The sequence below is a fragment of the Pelmatolapia mariae genome, linkage group LG12 (assembly GCF_036321145.2).
Source record: "Pelmatolapia mariae isolate MD_Pm_ZW linkage group LG12, Pm_UMD_F_2, whole genome shotgun sequence".
NCBI lineage: Eukaryota > Metazoa > Chordata > Actinopteri > Cichliformes > Cichlidae > Pelmatolapia > Pelmatolapia mariae.
In genome coordinates this window covers 36,049,661-36,073,561 of record NC_086237.1, presented here as the reverse complement: position 1 = coordinate 36,073,561, position 23,901 = coordinate 36,049,661, and the positions used below count along the sequence as shown (strand labels likewise).

The 23,901-nt window shown below is 41.2% G+C and overlaps 1 protein-coding gene across 1 annotated transcript; it reads right to left on the bottom strand.

Annotated features, from left to right (window-relative positions):
* Nucleotides 1–20,760: 20,760 nt before the first annotated feature.
* Nucleotides 20,761–22,188, bottom strand: LOC134638350 (nuclear factor 7, brain-like). Its single transcript, XM_063488860.1, has one exon. It carries the CDS (start codon nt 22,186–22,188, stop codon nt 20,761–20,763), a length of 1,428 nt encoding a protein of 475 aa, XP_063344930.1.
* Between the last annotated feature and the right edge of the window lie 1,713 nt (nt 22,189–23,901).

Here is a 23,901-nt window from a genome sequence, read left to right as displayed (position 1 = left end):
CTGGTTTTACTGAGATTAAAACCGGCCTCATCCACAAAAAGTAGCTCATGTCCCATTGCATCTGCTTCTAGTTCCATCACTCTCTGGACAAGACAAAACAAATGCAACACATCAGGCCCATGCACAGCACTACAGTATGCACTTCCAAATTCAGAACCAATGACACTAGCTTACCTGCACATAGTCATATCGCAGTTGCTTTACACGTTCTGTGTTTCTCTCGAAAGGAACTCTGTAAATTTGCTTCATTCTTATTCTGTGGCGCGCAAGTACACGACTTAGTGCAGAAATGCTTGCACTGTGTACATTTTGAAAGATGGTGTCATTATCAATTATGCGCTGCTGTATTTCGCGCAGTCTTATTGCATTATTGGCAATCACCATGTTCACTATATGGGTCTCTTGCTCTGGAGTGAACATTCTGCCTCTGCCCCCAACAGCTGGACGTCTAGCAATTCTGTGAAGTAACAATTTCAGTATTTTTGCATGTATGGTACTGTTGTGTTTCTCATTAGAGTATGGCAGTGCTACAAAGTACTTACCGATTCTCATTTCGAAATGTCCTAATGATGCTTGCCACAGTGTAGCGGCTCAGTTTAGGCTGAACCCGTTGGCCAGCTTCCCTCAGGGTCATCCCATGGTTGATGACATGGTCCACTATTGTAGCTCTGATGTCATCAGTTATTCTGTTTCTTACCCTTCCTCTTTCCCCTCCTCGTCCTCTTCTTGCTCCTCCACGTCCTCTTCCTCCAACTTTTTCACCTCCACATCCTCTTCCTCCAACTTCTTCACCTCCACGTCCTCTTCCTCCAACTTCTTCACCTCCACGTCCTCTCCCTTGGCCTCCTCTGATTCTCACTCTTCTCACTCTTGCTGCTCCTTCCATTGCACTCCACATAGACAGCTTACCTGTGGCCTGTTTATAGTGCTTAGGCTGATTGCAAAGTGGACTGATTATCTAAGACAGTTTTCACATGTGAAAGTGTGCCAGACAGTTGGCAAAATAGTGTTAATGATAGCCATACATGTGTATAATTTTGCTAGGAGTGTGTTGGAAATTTGGTAATTGAATGTAAGCAGTGAGTTGTGTTTAAAGTTCTGCAAAAAGAGTGTTGTGCAGTGAATTGTGCCTACAGTTTTGCAAAGTGTGTGTTACAAAATGGCAAACTGAGTGCAAAGCAGTGTTTGTGCTTTTAGTTTTGCAATCTCAGTGAGTGGTTTTGCTAAAAGTATTAATAGTTTTAGAAATTGTGCTATAAGAATCACAGTTAGGGTTTAATCATTCAGTAAAAACTGTAAGTGTGACTATATAAATTATGCTGCGAGTTTGGCACACTGTCACATGTGAAAACTTTTTTAGATAATTAGTTCACTTTGCAATCAGCCTAAGCACTACAATACAGGTAAGCTCTGTGTGTGGAGTACAATGGAGGGAGCAGGAAGAGTGAGAAGTAGAGGAGGCCGAGGAAGAGGACGTGGAGGTGAAGAAGTAGGATGAAGAAGACGACAAGGACAAGGAGGAGCAAGAGGAGGGCAAGGTGGGGGGAGAGGAAGGGTAAGAAGAGTAAGAAAGAGAATTGCTGATGACATCAGAGCTACAATAGTGGACCATGTAATCAACCATGGAGTGACCCTGAGGGAAGCTGGCCAACGGGTTCAGCCTAACTTGAGCCGCTACACTGTAGCAAGCATCATAAGGACATTTTGAAATGAGAATCGGTTAGTACAGTCACTTTGCACTAAGATTTGTAGCACTGCCATATGCCAATGAGAAACACAACAATACCATAGATGTAAAAATACTGAAATTGTTACTTTACAGAATTGCTAGACAACCAGATGCTGGGGGCAGAGGAAGCATGTTCACTGCAGACCAAGAAACCCATATAGTCAATATGGTGATTGCAAATAATCCTATACTTGGAAATAAACACTTGTGTTTGTTTTGATGTGTGTGAATAAACACCAGTACTTGAAGTTTGGATCCCTCTATGCTTACGGATCTATGACAAAAGTATGAGCTCAAACTGACATGGCCTACCTTGTGCACAGAGAAAGCAAAAGTCAGATGTGTTTTTTATTCATACCATCAGTGTGTAGTTGGTGCATTGTGTGCTTATTAATATGATGGCTTGTGCTAACTGTTGGATACGAAAATACCATTTTTACAAAGGTGTGGAGAGTTAAGCAAGGGTTATTCGCTTTTACAAGAAAACTACAATGTTTTGCTGATTAGGTGAAGAGTTTTCTTATTTGTGTGTAGTGTTTTGCAAAAATAGCCAATAGTTACAAAAAATGTGCTTAAGCCATCAGAAAAAACTGTAATTGCTTGTAAACCAAAAATCAAACAAACAACAACAAATCATATGAATTACATCTTCTTTTTTATGCATAATATGTCTCTGTTGTAAAAATATATTTAGAACATAGCATTGAATTTAATCATGTAATGTGTTAGAAAAACTTTTTTTGTGTGTGTGTAACCTGTATCTTTAAATTGTTTAGATGTTCCTTTAGTTTACATGAGTCTGACCCATGAATTACACAGCATCACAGCATCACAGCTTTCACCAGCTCTTTGACAGATTTGTGACATCAGAGGTTTTTTACATCACTAACCTGAGTTCTTCTACTCTTTTTTTCAGCTTCAGATGGTCTCCGTTTGTAAGACCTACGTTATCAGAGGCACTTCAACGAGTGAATGAGCTTCAGCAAGGGTGCAGTTACTGAAAGGGATGGTGAGTCTTTGTGTCAGTGAGTCATCTACTAATTAGAGAGTCAGCAGTTCAATCCTGTCTCCTCCTCCTGCAAGATACTGAACCCTGATTTTACCCTGATGACTGTGTGAGTGTGTGTGCATGTTAGGATAAAAGTGCACAGGCATAGAGTGTGAATGGGTAAGTGAGGCTTGTAGTAAAAATACTTAAAATGTGCAAATATAATACAAAGTATCATGTAAGTACCAGTCCATTTACAAAGTAAAGCACAATCACACACTGGTGGCAGATTGATGCTTCTAATGTAGCTACACAATTACTTAAGTGTCAAACCAAACAGACAATCCAGTCAGAGACATCAGCAGTTCATCAGTATAAAGAAGAACCAGTTTCCATTCAGATTATTGATCAGGGCTGCACAGTTAGGACTGAAATGGCACGGATGTCATTTAACATAATAGATCAGGAATCTATATGATTGATTGTACAGCCCTGCATTAGTGTAGTGGTATGTATAAGTCTCTATTGTAGCACTGTGTTGTTTGGCAGATATTACCCAAAATCTGTGGCTGTAACTGCAGCCATCACAATAGGAAACAATCATGTGCAACCATGCAGCTGCACTGCTTTTTAAAGTTGAGCTGCATGTGAGGATAGAAAGAACAGACACAGAAACCACAGCCTCAAGAATGAACAATAAATTGACCTTCCCATAGAGATTAATAAAGTTCTATTCTATTCTATTCTATTCTACATCAGTGACCTTCATGTAAGGGAAAGATGTGTCCGGGAGAGAAGCCAGCACCACTGAGTCAGATCAAAAATGATCACAATCAGATTATCCCCCCTGTCCCTTAAACTTATGTCCTGTTTCTACACGGACTGATCTGCTGCTCAGTGTCCATCGCTCCCTCCTTTTAAATCCTGTTTAGCAGTTTGAATTCAGATGTGTCAGTCTGAGGGTGAACACAATCTAAATAAATCTAAATAGAACCAGGTTGAAGGCTTTTTACTGAAATTTAAAATAATTAATTGTTGTCTGAAAGTAATATTGACATGAAGGGTATATGGATTCCCAAGAGCTGGAGTGGGGAACCTTTTTTTCTTTGCCAAGGTCTTTAATCTTGAAAACTGCATGACACACTGGCAGGCAGAAAAAACAGTTCGGTGAAAATATCAATTCTGGGGATCTGGAACACGGAAAGTAGAATATCTAAACAAATGGAACCAGCTAACCTCAAACACCGGTTATTCTTTGCGTATCTCCTGTGTTTTTTCACCACTGGTTTGTAAACACGTACAGAAAGACATTACTATGACATCCACTTCAAACTGGCCTACACAATGATGCTATGATACATGATATTGAGACACACAATTCTAATCTCATATGACATTCTTAGCAACTTTACAGCAAATAGGACAAAGCACACATTTATTACATTTTATCTTTTTTATTATCAATTTTTATTTTCTTTTGTTTAGTGGTTTGGTGCTGTTTCTCAACTCAAAATGTCCTATTGTAATTGGACATTTTGAGTTAAGAAACAGCACCAAAGCCCAACAACACTTCCCTCATGGTGCTTTATATTGTAAGGTCAAGACCCTACAATAATGCACAAAAGCTCCAACCCCCTAGAGCAAGCACTTTGGCGACAGTGGGGAGGAAAAACTCACTTTTAAAAGTGAGAAACCTCCGGCAGAACCAGGCTCTGGGATGGGGTGGCCATCTGCCTTGGCCAGTTGGTGATGAGGGAAGGAAGTTGGGAAATTTTAGCGTGCACATGAGAAAGCCCTAACGATGACATTTTGGCTCCTCAGTTTGGCATGTGTTTTGAAGATTTTGACGATTGCTTCGTCAACCACTGTGTTGTTTGACTTCATTAAGAGGACTGGAGAAGGCCACCTGTCATGGAGTTCGTTGTACACCGTCAGGCTGAGCTGTTCAATGTTCTCTAAGGACATTTTGTAGTTTTTGGACAAAACTTTGTTCCAGATCTTATGGGAAAGCCTCTGTATAATGAAATCTGATGTTCCTGGATGCCATGTCGCTGTCTCATTTGCTTGGCTCATAGCGTGCATTACCAGATCTTTAGTGAAAGTTTTCACCACTTCCTTGTACTCTTCCCTGTTTTTAGAGACACAGAGTACTCTTCTTGGTAAAGCCAACAGGTGTTTGGTGAAGGTTGGGACAGTGATATTATCAAGCTGTTCCCTCAGATTAAAAATCAGATATTTTTCCTTGCAGTTGTGTGTTTTGCAAAGATCTTTGAGAATGGCCTTGTCTATCTTTTTCAGCCATTTTGGGGATAGGTCCAAATGTTGCAGCTCAATTTCAGGCCAGATTCTCTCAATCAGGCGATCGCTGATGCAGTCAGGAGTCAGGCGCTCTGTGAAGAGCTTGTATTTAGAAGAGACTTTTTCTATGGCCTGTGAAACCACCAACTGAATAACTCTGTGGACACACAACTTTTCCCCCATGTTCAGTGTTTTCGTGTTGACTCCGCTCTTCTCGGCGCTCTGATTCACCTCCTGCATTTCTGATGAGGAGGACTCTGGGGTTGCAGTGTCTTCTATCTCTGTCTTAGCCTCCGCTAATTCTTTTCTCTGCGTGTCCAGTTTGTTCTGTATTTCTTTTGTGTCCTTCACCAGTTTCTGATCTTCCAGGACTTTCTCTTTTTCTTCCTCCAGATTTTCTGTCTGTGTTTTCTGATTCCACTGAGTTTCTTTCAGAGGGGCCTCGTGTTTCTGAAGCTTTGTGAGCTCGGCAGATTGACTGTCCTTCTCCTGTTTCAGGATCAGGATTTCACTGTCCCTCTGCCTAAGCTGCTCTTTCAGACGGTTCATCTCAAGGTCAAAGATGCTGGTCTTTTCCTGATCTGAACAAGTCTGTTCCTCTTTTTCTTTTCCAGCTTGGATCTCATATTGTTCCAGCTTGGTACGCATCAGAGTAATTTGGGCCAACAGCTGATTGATTTGCTGTCTGGCTGTCTTTGACTCCTCTTTTAAAAGTTGATTTTCAGACAGAGTTTTTAGGAAGGATTTCCTAACCTGAGTAAGTTTGTCCAGAACACTTTTTGGCAGAGTGCACACCAAGTTTTCTTTCTTGCCTTTCTGAAGCTGTGCACGCTCAGCAGACAGACTGTCCTTCTCCTGTTTGAGGATCAGGATTTCGCTGTCCCTCTGCTGACGCTGCTCTTTCAGACGGTTCATCTCAAGGTCAAAGATGCTGGTCTTTTCCTGATCTGAACAAGCCTGATCCCCTTTTTCTTTAGTGGTGCTGCTCATTTGCACTTTGCGTGACACTGATTCTTCAGTGAGTTTTCCAGCTTGGATCTCATATTGGTCCAGCTTGGCACGCGTCAGTGAAATTTGGGCCATCAGCTGTTTGATTTGCTGTCTGGCTGCCTTTGTATCCTCTTTTAAAAGCTGATTTTCAGACAGAGTGTTTTGAAAGGATTTCCTAACCAGAATAAGGTCATCCAGTGTACTTTTTGGCAGAGTGCACATAAATTGTGGTTTTCCTTTCTGGTTGCTCATTTTTGCCATTTAAAACAAAGCTGCGGTGTTACAATAAATCAGATATTCAGATATGACTGAAGGTAGCAGAACAAAAGCTCATCTAGTGAATCGCTCGTGACTGTAGGTAAGAAACGTGCTTGTCCAGTATGCAGGTTCACCTGGCTATTTAAGGATTTGAGTTGGCTGTGACGTCATTGCCTGATTCTCTTGCCTTTCATGTTTGAAATAGGCCCCACCCACAACAACGTTCCCTATTGGCTCATTGACAATAGGTCCCGCCCATAAAGAACAGGCTGTCAATGGTTGTATCCCAATTCAGGGTCTGCAGCCTTAAAGTACGCAGCCTTCACGTTCCTCAAGGGCCGCGTACTCAAAGACCGCTAAAACCGGAAGTGCGCGGCTTGTAGGCTTCTGAAATGGGACGGTCTAGCCTCCGTCGCTCTGCCCAGGTTGCCTAGCAACGTGTCATACAGCTTTGTTTGACAGAAATGAAGGAGAACATATTTTGTTCATTTGTTTCTACATGAGCTCTGTGTGATTTAATAAGTATCTGAGGCTGAAACCGCAGGACTGTAAAAAAAGGATTGTTTGGCTTCATTTCTGTACTGAACAGTCATTTTAAGATTAGCTAGTAAATAACAATTAGCTAATGTTGTCCATGAAACTAAAGTCATCTCACTTTGGTAATATAAATATAATATGGCCAATATTAAAGTTATTATATTAACCATTATTAGTTATTACAGCAGTGAGCTTGAACTCTGTGTCAAACACTGAGCTTCAGTAAAGATTCAAGTTGCAGTCATTTATATTTTCTATCACCCTAAATCTTCACTCAAAGACAAGTTTCTTTGACAGCGTATATATAGATGTATCATATATAAGAGACAAATATTGTTCGTTTATTATGTTGGCATTACTAAATTTGGCTCAGTGCTTACATATATGTGTAAAAAGGAAATGTACGAGCTGTGATAACTGTTTCTGATAGAATGAAGAGTAGACTAATATATTAAATATTCCTTTATTGGGTGAGAAAATCATACCATGTCATAGCCTTAAACAGGCTGACTTCTGCTAAATGGGTCAAACTGGGCAGAAAGTATACAAACACATAACATCCTTATAGAATATGATGTAACACTATAGATCAACTTAGCTCAGAATATATAAAGCATATAAACAATTACAGCAATATGATGCAACAAACACAGCAGTGCTACTAATCCAAAATACTCAAAGCTTCATAGAACTGAAACAAACATTTATTTTTAGCTCCATTCTGCTGCTGATACATACTTTAGGTTTCTGAATATTAAACTTGTTGCTGCCTTTCATAGTGTGTAACCTGAAGGCCCTGAGTACTTTCTCCCACACTGAAAACACTGGAATGAGAAAATTATTTGAACATTACCTAATAAGACTGATTCGGGACAGACAATTAGTTATTTTAAACTTTTCTAGCAGTCCTTCACAAACAGGGAACAGTCTGTCTATTCTCTCCATATGTCAGCTGCTGCTGGCTCTTCCTCCTCCTCTTCCTCACACACTGCTGAGTGTGTCCTGGTGGATCATCAGGGGTGCAAAGTGTTAGAGTGGATTGTTAAATGTTTGTCATTTTTATGCTTGCCAACTTTGATGAAAGGGATTCCACTGTCCTTCCCCCCAGATTCTCGGGGTTCTGGGTAGGGGGCTGTAGGTTTGCTTACAGACACATCCTATCTGGAAGGTCTGTTTGATGTAAGCTTCCTGCCCAGCAGGAGGTCTCACACACACACACACACACACACACACACACACACACACACACACACACACACACACACACACACACACAGTGCCTCGTCTTTGTAACCAAGGGGGGTTAAGAGGGGAGGTACGTGTTGTAAACTATTGTGTGAACTGTAACAGTTTGTCAATAAATAGCTGCGAGGGAAGCTGCTCTTTGAAGGACTTTGGGCTGGAGACAGGTTAGGAGCGTGAGCTCCAAGAGCTGGTTCTTGACCAAAGGCCTCCCTTGCGCAAGTAATCGATCGAACGCTGTTGCCTTGTTTTCTTTCATGATAAATAAGTCTCTAGAACTAGCGGGGTTTGTGGGAACAGACCCAACATTTATTTGGTCCTTCGAGCCGGATCCCAACACATCGCCTCCACCGCGAGGAGAGGGAGAGGACGCCACCGCAGTCTGCTAGCAGCCATCGTCTGGGACGATTGACGAAAGCCCTGGCACTTTGCTTTGTTCCAGGCCGGACAGTTTGCGCCTGAACTCCCCACGGGATGGATGGCGATTGACGGGAACCAGAGACTCTTCCCATGAACGAAAACAAAACGAACAGTGAGTACCGAAGGCCTTAGAGAGCGGCTACGTGCCCGTGCGTTAAAGCAGGTACGTGAGTGCGCAAGCTGTGCGTGTAGACGCAAGCTGCCTGGTTTCTCCGCCAGTGTTTTTGTTTTTGTTTTATCTTTTTGATTTATTTAAGGAGGTTTAAAGAGGTTTCTCCACCGAATAGAAGGAGGGTAAGGACGGTTTCTCCACCGAAAGGAGGATAGAGCTCTATAAAGATAAAAAAAGGTTCTCCGCAGTTAAGGGCGTTGAGTGTATGGTTTCTCCACCAATGGTAAGGAGGAAAGAGCTCGCCGCGGTAAGGGGGATTATGGGCCTAAAAAGAGTGTGAATGAGCGTATATGTGTGTGAGTGCCAGTAAGTGAACGCAGCAACACAGAAGGAAAGCGGTGTTAATGGAATTCGGTGACCTGTTGTGTACACGTAGCCTGGGTTTTGGTGTAAGTCGCGTTGCCAGTTGCAAACTTAAAAGAAGTCTGCCTTGAAAGAGGATGAAATACAGTGCAAAGTTTTTATTGGGCAGAACGTGGTGTGTGGATCGTTGAAGAATTAAGTGAAATTGTGCTCTAAAGCAGAAGCGAGTGTGAGTGTGTCTGACGTCACGGTGTGTGTGAAGGTATCCAGCTGGGGCAGACGTGATTCTGCAGGTCACCTGCCCAGCGGACAAAGAAATAAAATAGTTGTGTGGTAAATGATAGCACGAAGAGTGTTTGGTGTTTCTCAGCCTGAAACAGCTGTAATGTACTTTCTGTTTTTAAGAGAGAGAGAGAGAGAGATGTGTGTTGTTTTAAGCAGTGATGAGATTAATGAAAATGTGATGAGAGAGGAACACAAAACATACAGAAAATACATCAACTATACTAACCCTACATGCATACACAATAAATGATACTCATGAGGACCAGACAGCATCTTAAGCATGAGATTCTGTTTGTCATCTTGTCCAAGTCACTAGTAAGATGAAAGTGATACATAGACTAGTGGACTGAATATTATTAGTAGGACAGATGACTGCATCATAGAGGAAAACAGAATGCTGATGAGGGGTCTTAAATGAGTGAGCTGAGTGAGCTGATTGTGAGTTTCTGGTGTGTGAAGAAGTTTTACCATGGCACACATTTGGTTACATGAGAAGAAACTTATTATGTGATGAGACAACAGGGTTATGCTGTATGTTGTGTGTGGCTGATTGGATGGATGTTTGAGATTAAACTGGCTGTTGATTTGTCTTTTGTTACTAAGTTGAGCCTGCCAAATGGGTTGTTACAATTTATCCCCCTGGCATGAAAAACACGTGTCATGACTTAACAAGGCCTTTCTTTCCTTTGCTTTCCTTTATTTTCTTTCCTTTCTTTTATTTTGTTACTTTCATGGTGCACTGAAAGTTTCGTTTGATGATCTCTGTTTGAGCAGAGATGCACGATTAGAACAGAAGCGCTATACGACTCGTCGTCAAGAAAACTGTTGCAAAAGTGAGGTTCTCCAAAAATTAAAATGGGCTCAGGAGAAAGCCACTTATTTGGGACGATCAGAAAACAAGTCCCTGGGTACTGACTGACTTAACACCATTGTGTGAAGTTAACCCCCACCTGACAAAGGTGTGGATGTATCTTTGTGTGTGTCTTCTGTTGCAGGAACAGAAGGAGACCACAGGAGGAAATTTGGGTCACATGACTATGTGAACTCTGCAAATTTAACCTTTTTAGTTTAAAATTTTCTGTGTCTGTGAATTCACCATGGGTGTGTTATTCACTACCTTGTGTTGCTCACAGAGATTACTGTGAGAAAGAGTGTATACACCTGCGCAGCGCTAACATTTACTTCTTTTTACAGCAGAGTGTTAACTTTATGACCTTTTTACAGCATCTCTGGAATCTGGATGGCCGGCACCTGACCACCAGGATTGTTTATGTGTGTTGTTAATGTTTGTTTTTTCTAAGAGTGCATGTAGAGGATTCAGCAGAAAACAGACAAGTGACATGAGAAAACAAATAAGAGATGCAGTGTTTATGGAATAGTTTAATATGGGCTCATTAGCTGGCCACTATTGAGCTCATAGTAAGTGAAGTGACATTGCTTAAGGAAAGTCACCAATTAAATTGTGGAATAAATTGGGATGATTCATGATTTGGGACAAATTATGATAATAATAATAGTGATTTAATGATTGGAGAAAACCTGCACATGATATTTGTCTTTTATGTTGAATACTTTATTACTCTCATGATCTATAGTTGGTTGAAAATGTGAAGTTTGATTTAACAGACGTTGTCTTCCAGGATACAGGCTCCAGGTGGAGCTGGGAGTTAGACAAGCTAAACATTTAATTGCTGACTGATGTTTTTACACAGGGTTACAGGTTGGAGTGAAGCTGCTCCAAGGGACAAACCCTGGAGATTGTTTTAGGGAGACTGTGCAACATTCTTGTACATGTCTCGTTGGGGAGTTGACACATGGCAGAAGCCATGTGGCGAGAGGAGTGTCATTTTAATTTGCAGATGTCGTGAGGTGCCATGACGAGAAGGAGTGACTGAGAGGATCGTCCACAAGATGGAAGCTGAGGCCTGGAGAGAGGCTTCAGAAGGATCGGAGATCGCCTTCAGCACAGAGAACTGTGCTACTGAGCTTCCAGGAGATCGTCATGAGGAGACTCTGCACAGCAAAATCTTAAATAAGATAAAAGAGTTTCGATGTTGACGTTGAGGAAGACAACTAAGGTGTACGACGTGCTCTGCCTTTAAAATCTTCAGCAGCGTTGGAATCGTGAGAACCTGAGGGGGCGTGCCAAGCTCCAAAAGTGACAGCACAGAGGAGGTCCAGCGATGGACTTGTGGTTCTGTGAACAGCACAAATGCCAGGTGACTGCGAAATACCTAACACCACTTTTTCCACAAGTGAAGCCGTAACTTACTATCCTAAAAGATTAGCTCTAGTTGCTTGTGCTTTACCTCCATGCGTGAGATCAATATGTGCAGCAGCTTAAGCTGTACAATGTTTCAGGATATAGTTTCACCTTTTTGACACTGTTAGTTCCACACGAGGTAGATGTCTACTAATGCAGACTAAAATTACATTTCTGTCACCTACAAGACGCTTGTCTTTAATGTTACTGTTACGTCAAACCTTTTGCCAACGAAAGAAGAGGGCGCTTCTCATGAGTGTAGACAGCGCGTAGAGAGGGGTGTAAGCTGAGGGATGATTTAATAGCTGTGCTACTTGGTGAGGGAAAGGTTTGGTTTGTTGATGGTTTGAGTTTTACAACAGCAGAGGGACAGGCTAAACCAGGTTTTACTGTAGTAGACAGTGAGAAAGTTATCTGTGCAGGACACCTAACAGGTTCTATGTCTGCTGAAGCAGCAGAGATAGTAGCTTTAACGGAAGCGTGTAAAGCTGCAGAGAACCGAGATGTGACAATATACACTGATAGCCAGTATGCATTTGCTACATTATATTTCTTTGTGATGCAGTGGGTGAGACGAGGTGTGACAGCCTCTACAGGGAAACCTGTAGAACACGCCAAACTCTTGCAAAATCTGCTGGAGGCAGAGTTATTACCCAGTAGGATTGCCGGTTGCAAATGTGTAGCACACATGTGAGGGAAAGATCCAGTTGCATTAGGGAATGCTTTTGCAGATAGGATAGCAAGAGAGGCATCTTTAGGAGCACATGGTGTTAACATTTTAGCAATGCAACACCAACAGACGTTGCCTATTATGCGAGGTGCACTGGCAGCCATGCAGGGCCACTGACCTACTGCAGGAAAACAGTGTGACTTACAGAAGGAGCGAGCTTGCAGGATGGTGTTTGTTATCTGTGTGATGAACCAATACTGCCTAAGAATTTGTATAAAACTGTTGCTATTTTGCGCCATGGGCTTTGCCATGTCGCAACAGGAGGGAGATGATGACAGCAATAGTTTATACTTTAAGATTAAATACCTGAGCATATTAGCAGATTAGATGCTTAAAATGTTTAAAAATAAAGAAGTCTTGAGAACAAATGATCTGCCAGATGATTCTGTTCTCCGCAGGAGCAGAATCTGAAGTCTGGAGATTGGATGTTGACAAGGCCATGGAGAGGAAGTGCTGGTCCAGTCCACAGTGGAGAGGTCCATATCGGATGCTGCTGACGACGACCACAGCAGTGAAGATTGCTGAAAGGAACACTTGGATACATCAAGCGCACTGCAAGAAGGTAACACACTTCCTGGCCGACTCTGGGCGATGGTGAAAAGGCCAGCGGTACAAAGGGGGGAGTATATCTCTAGGACCTCTCATCTCAATCCTGGTGAAGAAACCAACGGATCCTGAACCCAACTTAGAATGGCTGGGAATGTGCTGTTCGCCTTCTTGTGCCTGTGGACCCAGAGTGGGATGACAGGAGCGCACTGGGACAGAGCAAACCACACCCAGTACCCGCATTGGGTCTTCAACAACTACTGGTGGCAGTTTGGGAACACAACCGCTCACATAAAGAACGAGACCAATGGTTATGCTTGTGATGCCACTGGCTACACATTCTTCTGGACTGTGGCCATATAGCATCACTGAGAGCGAGACAGTTTGTTTGGTTGCCTTGGCAACACATCCAGGAGTAAACATACTTGGGACACTGCCAACTTTTCAACTTCTGAACCTGAATGGACGGTTGGTTCACCAGTAGCTGGGAAGGTGAACTGCTCTGATACGACAGACCTGCTAGTCTGACTCCAAGAATCTGACTTGCTGCAGGACATTGAACAGCTAAACGAACCGGACATAGGCCAGTTGCCTATGTGTATGAAGGGCAATGGATTAGTCCAAGTTGGAGATTTATCATGGAATTTGTACAACATCACCTATTCTTTGTGTCCTCTGCAAGAAGGATGTAAACAGAGAAGCTTTTGTCTACATTTACATCATGAACACTTCTGTAAGCTGGTTGAGGCTTTGAGCCAAGAAGATCAAAACACCTTGATCCAATTTCCTTTACAAAGCTTTTCCTGTGGTGACAACAGGACAGGAGAAGAGTTGTAAATGCGGATAATTTACTAGTTGACTCTAACCCCCACAGGATGCCTACAGTGAGAAGATTTGGGGGGTTGATAGGAGTCATAAAGAAGGGTGTTGACCAGGCTACAGCTTTGAAGTTAGCTGAGAGCCACATGGACAAACGATAAAGTCAACTGATGTGTTTGAATGTCTATGTCTGTATACAGTTGTATTGTAGTGACATATGATTTTTTGAGAATGTTGATTATTCTTTTTGACTGTTACATTCAGTTGTTTACTTGCAGGAATACATAATGAATCGCACGACAGGAGTAGATGCACCACAAGGCTGGATAGTTTGGTTAATGTCTGGTCCTTGGTGGCATCTTCTTTTGAAAATATTAATTCCTGTTTTTGGACTGTTGACATTTGATTTGCTTATGTATAGGATGAATTTTACCGTGTATAAGATCAATGCGAACTAAGATGATTTCTGATACATTTGTTAATTATGTACTTTTACAACAGTATGAATTGACTGAAATGAATGTCATGACAGAAGCCTGTGTATGAATGACGCCTGCACTGAAATTGTCAAGCAAGAGGTGCATGGATAAGAATATACTACATAGGAATAATTTGGAGCATAAAAATCACAAAACAGGAGGGAATGTTAGAGTGGATTGTTAAATGTTTGTCATTTTTATGCTTGCCAACTTTGATGAAAGGGATTCCACTGTCCTTCCCCCCAGATTCTCGGGGTTCTGGGTAGGGGGCTGTAGGTTTGCTTACAGACACATCCTATCTGGAAGGTCTGTTTGATGTAAGCTTCCTGCCCAGCAGGAGGTCTCACACACACACACACACACACACACACACACACACACACACACACACACACACACACACACACACACACACACACAGTGCCTCGTCTTTGTAACCAAGGGGGGTTAAGAGGGGAGGTACGTGTTGTAAACTATTGTGTGAACTGTAACAGTTTGTCAATAAATAGCTGCGAGGGAAGCTGCTCTTTGAAGGACTTTGGGCTGGAGACAGGTTAGGAGCGTGAGCTCCAAGAGCTGGTTCTTGACCAAAGGCCTCCCTTGCGCAAGTAATCGATCGAACGCTGTTGCCTTGTTTTCTTTCATGATAAATAAGTCTCTAGAACTAGCGGGGTTTGTGGGAACAGACCCAACACAAAGCCTCACAGATGATGTCCCTCAGTCTGTCCTCACTCTGGACACTTGCAGTTGTCACACATGGAAATCAAATGTGTGATAAGCTGCAGGATTCAAACACAAGTGTAACTTATAAATACATGTTCATACATTTATTACACAATCAGAGAGAAAGAAAAAGAGAGAGAGTGCAGGACAGACAGACAGGTGACAGTCTCAGGTGTATGCACTGCTACAAAACAGCACAAGAGAAGGAGGATTTAGTGTTTGTGTTATTACGAGTGCTAAACAAGAAGAGTTCCCAGATGGTACAGTGGACACATGTGTGACTCCTGTGATTAAAGCATCTTTCTTTCAGCTTAACGAGTGAACCGTCAGCTCGTTCAAACAAACGTTAAAGTCCGTTTGGATCGACACCACCGAACAGAGGCAGCAATATAACATAGCTAACATTAACAGTGCAGTGAATGCTGCTTGTGCCGTGATATTCAGGACTGCAAACCGAGCAGCATTCACTGACGTTGTGAATTCGCCGTCATTCAAACAAAGGTAAGTCAGTTTGAGTACTGCGAGTAAAATGCGTTTGATTTCCCTCCGAACATTCAGATTAGTGCAAGCATAAATTCATTCATGAGGGGGAAATTACAGTGAAAACATGTGGAGGCTGTAAGACGGATAACATAGTGAGTTCAGTGCACTGATGTGAATGTCCTGAAGGATTTAGTTATTCTCTATGGTTAAAGAAATTGCACTAATTAATTCATATTTATTATAAATAATCCTAATTATACACCTTGCTTCCGTGTTTATGTCTTGTGTAACTAAAAATACATTCTATTTTAGTTTTATACTTTGATTAATGACCTGCAGAATCTCCCTATCATATTAAGTGATTCATAATTTTCACTTAAAGTCGAACTTTATGCTTTCTCCCTCTTGAAAGTGATTACATCCTTGCATTACATACTTTAGGTTCATTTTTTGCAGGCGGGTTTCTAAAAAAAAGGCAGCTCTAGAAGATAACATGCAGCGTTCTATAGATGGATACATAAAAAGATAAAAATTTACATGTATGTGCTAAATTTCTAAACACTTTATTTGTTACATTTGTGATAAATGGATTTGAAAGTAGATAAAACACATTTGTGTCAGCGTTGGCTCATTGAAGTTCTTGTCTTTAAATGAACTTTGTCTGTGTGTGTTTCAGGTACTGCACTCTCAAAGACTGAATGAACCAGCATTGCAGCCATGGGTCACTGTGAGCATCACAGGGAAGGTTGAAGACGCTCACTGCACCTGTATGGCCGGAGTCGCGGAGACCTGCACCCATGTCGCTGCTCTTCTGTAGAAGCAACAGTGAGGATCTGTGGCACAAGGACCGTTACAGATGAACCTGCATACTGGGTTTTGCTGGATAATATGACCAAGATAAAGTCAGATGTTGGCCATAAGATAGACTTCTCCTCTTCAGCTGCCCCAAAAAAGCCCCTCCCTCAAAACATAAACAGACCATCCGTAGTGACAGGTAAAAGAAGCCGTTCTCAAAAAAGAAAAATTCCACCTGTGGAGGAGTTGTCTCAGCTGATGGGAAAATATTTCTCCAAGCATATTTCTGTTCTGAATAACCCATAATGTTTTATTTAGGGGGTCTACCTATGTGCCTGAAGTGCATTGCCATGTAAATAATTTGCATTTACTGAATATGTACTTACTAAGTACCACTGTTCAAAAGGTTGAATAAAGAAACAAATCATTTTTTTCCTTTTTTTAATTAAAACCACTTAATGTAGAATCAATGTCATGTATAGTTTACAAATGACAAAATGTTTACATAAAATCATGACAGCATTTAAATATCACCCACTACTAGCATTCTGTAATTTACTGTCTCTTTTGAAATCTTATCACTACATATACAGCACAAGACTTTTAAGAGTATTTAACAAGAGCATTATTCCCTGGTTTTACTACAACACTGGGGCACATGTTCACCAAAACACAGCAAACCTTCGCCATCTTAAGTATCTTAAGTAATCTGATTGGCATGGTGGTATGTAGCATGTAGTTTGAAGCAGGGATTTCAGAGTGCCCCATGTGTAGCGTTGGAACCCATTCACGATGTGTTTTACCCATTTCATAGGCTGGTTTGCCTGCAATAATGAAAAACAATTATAATTGTTTAACTGTTTACAACTGTTTATAACTCGCATAGTTCATATTTCTGTATAGTTTTCATATTTATATCCTGTTCATAGCCTGTACACCCACTACAGCCTGTACATACTTATAGTTATAGCATGTTTATAACATACCTTCTGTACATTGTAACATACCCATAATAGACCCATATTTTGTAATATATCTATATTATGGCTAAAGCACTTTTGTTGCCTGTACTTGTGACATGTACAATGACAATAAAGTTGAATTCTATCAGTGCTCCTGAGACCAGCTGTGGATCTGACACTGAGCTCTGAGCTCTGGCTCTGCTCTGAGTGTCTTTATAACTGCTGAGGAATGGCACGCTGTGTTTCTGCAGCTCTTCTTCAACAGCACAGATGCTGTCTGACAGAGAGGAGATCTGCTCCTCAATCATCTTCATCTCTCTGCTGATAGTCCTCCCCTTCTGCTCCTCTTCCTCCCTCAGAGCTGCCAGTCTGGACTCTTCTTCCTCTTTCAGGAACTGCTGGAGCTTGTTGAACTCTGCTCTGATCTGCCTCTCTGTGGACAACAGCTGCTTCTTCGTGTGTTCCTTCATTTCATTGTATGTTTCCTCCACTTGTTTGTATTTGTTCCTCTTGTCCTGCAGAGACTTTAAGTCAGATTTCAGCTGCTCCTTCAGGTCACTGACTGCTTCTTCTACAGGAACCACTTTGTGACTCTGGTGGAGAGAAAACTCACACACAGGACACACAGCTCTGTCTTCATCCTCACAGTACCAGTAAGGGACGTCTGGATGTTTATCACACACCACCTCCTCCTTCTCTTCCTCCTTTGCTTTTTCTGTCTCAGGTAAGCTCTCACTCTGCCTCTTAATAAAGGAGTCAGCAAGTTCTTTTAGAGAAACGTTTATAGCTGTTTGATCCCTTGAAGATTTTCTTTTACAAATGGGACAGCTTTTGTTTTCAGCTTGTTCCCAGAACTTTTGCAGGCAGCTTAAACAGAAGCTGTGGCTGCAGCTCAGAGACACAGGATCTCTGAATGTCTCTGAACACACATGGCAGCTCAGGTAACCTTCTAAAAGCAATTTCTCAGCCATCCCTGATAACTTAAAGGACAAGACTCACCGAAATACAGTTCCTTTGACTTTTAAGCTAATTTGTATTCGTTCGTACAGATCCCAACCTTTAATTTAATGGCGTTCCCGTCAACTCGACAAAGTGAATCTTTAGGTTTCATTTACTCTGTTATGGGTGGAGCTGATATGAATGAGCCCGCCATTTCACTCTGTCCCCGCTAGATGGTGCAGTTACTCACAGTGTTAAAGAAATACTGCATCAGACATGCTGATAGCCTCTCTGTGTTTGCAAACTTGTGCAGAAACACTGTTCAGTTACGCTGCTGTTTTAAAGGGAGGTTGCACACTGAGCAGGTCAACTAGCTGTTGCAGGGCTAACAAATAGAGACAGACTGCTATTTTAGGTTCATCAGTTAACCTAACTTGCGTCTGTTTGAACTGTGGGAGGAAGCCAGATTCGTCAGACTGAACCCACAGAGACACAGGAAGAACATCTAAACTCTGCAGAGAAAATCCTCAGCCTAAATTTAAACCCTGTCTTGCTGTGAGGTGACAGGACTAGCCACTGCATCACTCTTCACTAGGATTAATATGAAAATGTTCTAAACAACATGCAGTGTTATGCAAACTCTAAAGTGTGAGGTGACATGATTTTTTTCCAAAACAGCATTTTATCCAAATAAAGGTTTAAGACAAAAAATTCATTCTTTGGGAAAGATGCATCACTTACCAATTTAATATCATAGCACTTTAATAGCAGCCCTACATATAAACTACATGAAGTGTCCTCCTCTTGAGGCCAGTGTGAGCTCTGCTGCCTTCCTGTTATTTAGTCAGATGAAGCATCACTGACATGAGCTGGAGCCACTCTGAACTTCTGCCATCTTCTTTTTACAGTCACTGACTGAGCTGCACTGACAACACTGAGCCGGCTTCTCTTCATAGGGTGTCTTTTACTCTTTCCCCACTCCCTCTGTTTCCAACCTTGTTCCATCATTTCTCTGCAGTTGGCTCTTTCTACTTTCCCTTTGTCTCTTTTTGTCACTTTGGGTTTCTTCTGTATAATAATATTAATCCTCTAGTTCTCTGATTCTTCTGATTATTGCTCTGTTCTCTTACGTGCTTCACGTGTTTCTCTAACTTAGAGAAAATGTGTTAAGGTGTTATCAATAAAATGACAGTTTAAATAGAAAGTTCAGAGTCCTTCTGTGTTTACAGACACATCAGACTGCAGCCAGGCTTTGATATATTTTACTGACAGAAAAACAGGAGATTAATGAATTTGTTTTTCTGATATTTTCATCATATTTGTTTATCAGGTGAAAAACTGGAACTCCACAGTTAACAAGACTAAATCCTGAATGTGCTGATGTGTGTTTTACATCTGCAACATGAAATAAGTCCAAAAACACTGAGCAGCAGCTCCAAGTGGGAAAAAGGATCATGGGGGGGAAAAAAGAACAAAATATTAAACAAAACAAAACAAACAAACAAAACAAACAAAAAACGATAACGTGATTAACCTGAAGATGGATAATTGCAACAATTAAAACAGATGTCTCACAAATAGTCAGTCGTCATTTAAACAAACCGGAGGAGTGATATAAATCATGTTTAAGAATATCAAACATGGACGGAATTGTAAAACAGGTTACAAAAATATTTAACACAAAAAGTATATAAGAGTTGATACTGATGTGTGGTAAAGAAATAACAAGGAACAAAAAATAACAAATCATTGAACTCTGAACTTCTGCTCTCTGTTATCTCCACTCACTGCCTGAGCCGCACAGACATCACTGAGCCGGGTTCTCTTCACAGAGTGTCTTCCTAAACTTACTCCATCATTTCTTTTCAGGTGGTTGTTTCTAGGTTCTCTTTGTCTCTTTTTGTCACTTTGGATTTCTTCTGTACAATAATATTAATCCTCTATGTCTCTGATTTTTCTGATTATTGTGGTGTTATTTATCAAATTATAATTAAATTCTGTGTTTGAAGAAATATCAAACTGTAGCGAGGAGTTCATATTTTTTATTGACAGAAAAACTCAAAAGATCAATAAACTTGTGATTCTGATATTTTTATCATATTTGCAATACCTGCACTTTAAAAATAAAAAATAAAACAGGAAATCCAGAGTTAACACAACAAAATCCTGAATGTGCTGATGTGTTGTTTCACATCTGGAATATGAAGTGGGAGTTTCCAGAAACACACTGGGACAAACAACAGATCCAGCTGTACAAATTGCTGTTCAGCCATCAATGTGCATCCACAGTTAGGTAACTCTGCTTCCCAGTCTTACATTTATGTTGTATTAAAACAGAGACAAATAGAGATCCAGATTTTCTTTGTATGAAGAAAACAGAAAAATATACAGAAGATTTTGAGACAGTAATCTGCACTGATGTGCATTACAGCAGAATAAGTGTTGCATCAAAGTCCACAATTGGGTTGTTTTGCACAGTAACACATAGTGTGTTATTACAAAATATTTAACAAGAAAAATAACACAATTTCCCGAATACTTTAAAACAGAGATTAGAGTTTCATATAAATATATTAGTGTCCACTTGAATCTGTGAATGTGCTGCTATATTTGGGAGACATTGGCCTTGATAGATTATATCAAAATATCATAAAATATCATATTAGTTACAGATATTTATCTGATTCATCACATGTTGGGCACTGTTTAAAAACTACAAACTGGACGAACTACGGCAAACTACATTTATGACTTTGTTTAATATAAAATATTATAATATATAATAATTTTAGACCTCCTTCAAGTTTTCAAAGAAATCTCAGTCTCACAGATTTTGATATCAGATGTTTTTCGACTTCCATCCTCTCCAAAACTGAAATATGGGAAGAGTTTCTCAGTGAAAGTGTCTCTGTGGGTGTAGATCAGAGTCATGTCTTCAGGGTCATAGAAGGACACCTCCCCCCTGTCATAGTCCAGCTGGACTCTGATCCTCTGGAGACTCTTCTTGAGTGTGAGAGGCTGACCATCACGGTTAAAGTATTTTCCATTACAATACAACAAACACCAGAATCCATAGTCCGGTGAGCCAAAAGACATCCCCTTCCTGTCAAGTGACTCTTTAGCTAAACCTACAAAATAGCTAGGATGGTCTCCCACCTCCACCTCCCAGCTGTGTTTCCCTGAGCTGAAACCCTCAGAGCCAAAAACAGTTATGTAGTAAGTGTTTCTCTCTGGATTATCAGGAAGCTGCTGTTTTGTGTCTCCATGTCTCACACTGGTCAGATCATCAGACAGATAGAGACAGCAGTGTGCAGTGTTTGGGTCCAGAATGACAGGACTGAAGTGGACCTTCTCCTTCATCTTCTCCCACACTCTGAAGGACAGGTTGCCCAGGTGTTTGGCCACATCTATCAGTGCTACTGAGACCAGCTGTGGATCTGACACTGAGCTCTGGGCTCTGGCTCTGCTCTGAGTGTCTTTATAACTGCTGAGGAATGGCACGCTGTGTTTCTGCAGCTCTTCTTCAACAGCACAGATGCTGTCTGACAGAGAGGAGATCTGCTCCTCAATCATCTTCATCTCTCTGCTGATAGTCCTCCCCTTCTGCTCCTCTTCCTCCCTCAGAGCTGCCAGTCTGGACTCCTCTTCCTCTTTCAGGAACTGCTGGAGCTTGTTGAACTCTGCTCTGATCTGCCTCTCTGTGGACAACAGCTGCTTCTTCATGTGTTCACTCATTTCATTGTATGTTTCCTCCACTTGTTTGTATTTGTTCCTCTTGTCCTGCAGAGACTTTAAGTCAGATTTCAGCTGCTCCTTCAGGTCACTGACTGCTTCTTCTACAGGAACCACTTTGTGACTCTGGTGGAGAGAAAACTCACACACAGGACACACAACTCTCTGCTCGTCCACACAGAACAGTTTAGGCTCTTCTTGATGTTTTCCACATGCCACCAATAATTCATTTTTGTCTTTTTCTGTCTCAGATAATCCAGATTTTTGTTTCTCAGCAAAGGAATCAGCAAGTTTTTTCAGTGCAAAGTTCACAGGTGGATGATCCTTTGAAGATTTTCTTTTACAAATGGGACAGTTTTGGTTTTTAGCTTCTTCCCAGAATTTCTGCAGGCAGCTTGAACAGAAGTTGTGGTTGCAGCTCAGAGACACAGGATCTCTGAAAGTCTCTGAACACACATAGCAGGTCAGGTAATTTTCCACAAGTTTCTCAGCCATTTCGGCTAGTTTCCTGGTGTTCTTAAATGTTCAAACTTACCAAAATACAGCCGCTGACTAGTATTCTAGGTACTTTGTCTTGTCCAGTACAGAATGTACTAATGTAATGGCGTCTTCGCACTGAATGACAAAACGGGTCTGTTAGTTTCATTTACGCAAAGGTGGAGCCGTTAACTGCAATAAACCTGGTATTTGACTTTGTCCCCACTAGATGATGTAGTTGTTATGTTTTCAACCAGACTACAAAACACTGGTAGCTCCTGAAGAAAAACAGAGACTTAAACTGAGAGTCTGTTGTTTATTTCACCAGCTTAGCGCGATACAATCACACTTGTAACCAAACAAATACATTAAAAAACTATTATCAACAGAAACGTTTTAATTTCACTACATATGATGCCAAAATGATTAAATTCAATACAAAAGAGTTCCAATCGCCTCAGCCGATCAATTGGAACCGCCAAAAGTCTAATAATTAGGGGTGCAACAATACATGTATCTGTATTGAATAGTGCTTTCGGTTCAGTACGCATATGTATTGAACAATATACAATTTTTAATTCATTTGATCAACTTCTCTCCTGACGATGCTGTCTGTGTTGAGAGCTCAGTGGATCTGCGTTCGACTACTCCGCCTAGGCTGTATTATCGAGCGCAGATCCACTGAGCGCCGTCCTTATGCATTCACTCAAGCTAGCGAGACAGAAGTTAAGCTCGTTGCAACATGGCAACTGCCTCAACACTACCCGAAATTGAACCTCCTCCACCGTGATTCAGATCTGACGTTTGGAACTATTTTGGTTTTCATGTGAAGCATGACCCTGATGGTAAGCGCGTCGTGGACAAAAGTACAATAGTATGTCGGATGTGCCACGCAATGCTCAGTTATATCGGTGGGAACACAATGAATATGACTGCACATTTACACCGACATCACCCAAGTGCGAAGACGAGAGGAAGCAGACAAAAACAACAACAAGCATGCTACAAACTTTACCCGAGTCATTTAGACAGCCGTTAGCACATGATTCTAAGAGGGAAAAAGAAATAGGGGAATTGCTACTTTTATTGCTGTCGACATGCGACCCTTTTCTGTTGTAGAAAACCTACCTACCTGCTAGCACTCCAGAAGGTGAGTGTGAGGGGAGGTCTATCAGAGAGTGGTTCATTTTATGGGGACCTGATATGTTTAATATGCTGCTGAGAATATACCCGAGAAGAAGGGTGTAGTATAGCTTTTATTTTGGAAAGAGCCATTTCTCTGTAATAAACTCCTTTCCACAGATGAGTGATTTCTCAATCAGATAGATTTATTTTTTTTATTATTTTGTTGTTTCAGCAGCATTTAATTTTAAAATTTTACTTTTGAGTTAAAAGAAATATTTATAATTTTAATAAATTACAAATTAAGAAAAAGCATGAACATTTTTTTTGTATCAAAAAAATATCGAACCGTGACACCAAAATATTGAACCAAACCGAACTGTGAATTTTGTGTATCGTTGCACCCCTACTAATAATGGTCAATTAAAATCCAAAAGCCGGCAGCATCCTCACATGTCCACTCCACCACCTCGCTCCGGTGTCAGCCCGGATGGGCAGAGCTCCTAACTCTACTTGAAACACATGACTAGTGTCTCGCCATCCAACGAGATATGACGCTCTCCCGTCACCTCTTCACTCCCTGCCGACGCTGTTTCTTTCCATTTTCAT

Excerpts from the sequence above, each read along its gene's own strand:
- LOC134638350 (XM_063488860.1), bottom strand. The coding sequence starts at position 22,188 with ATGGCTGAGAAACTTGTGGAAAATTACCTGACCTGCTATGTGTGTTCA.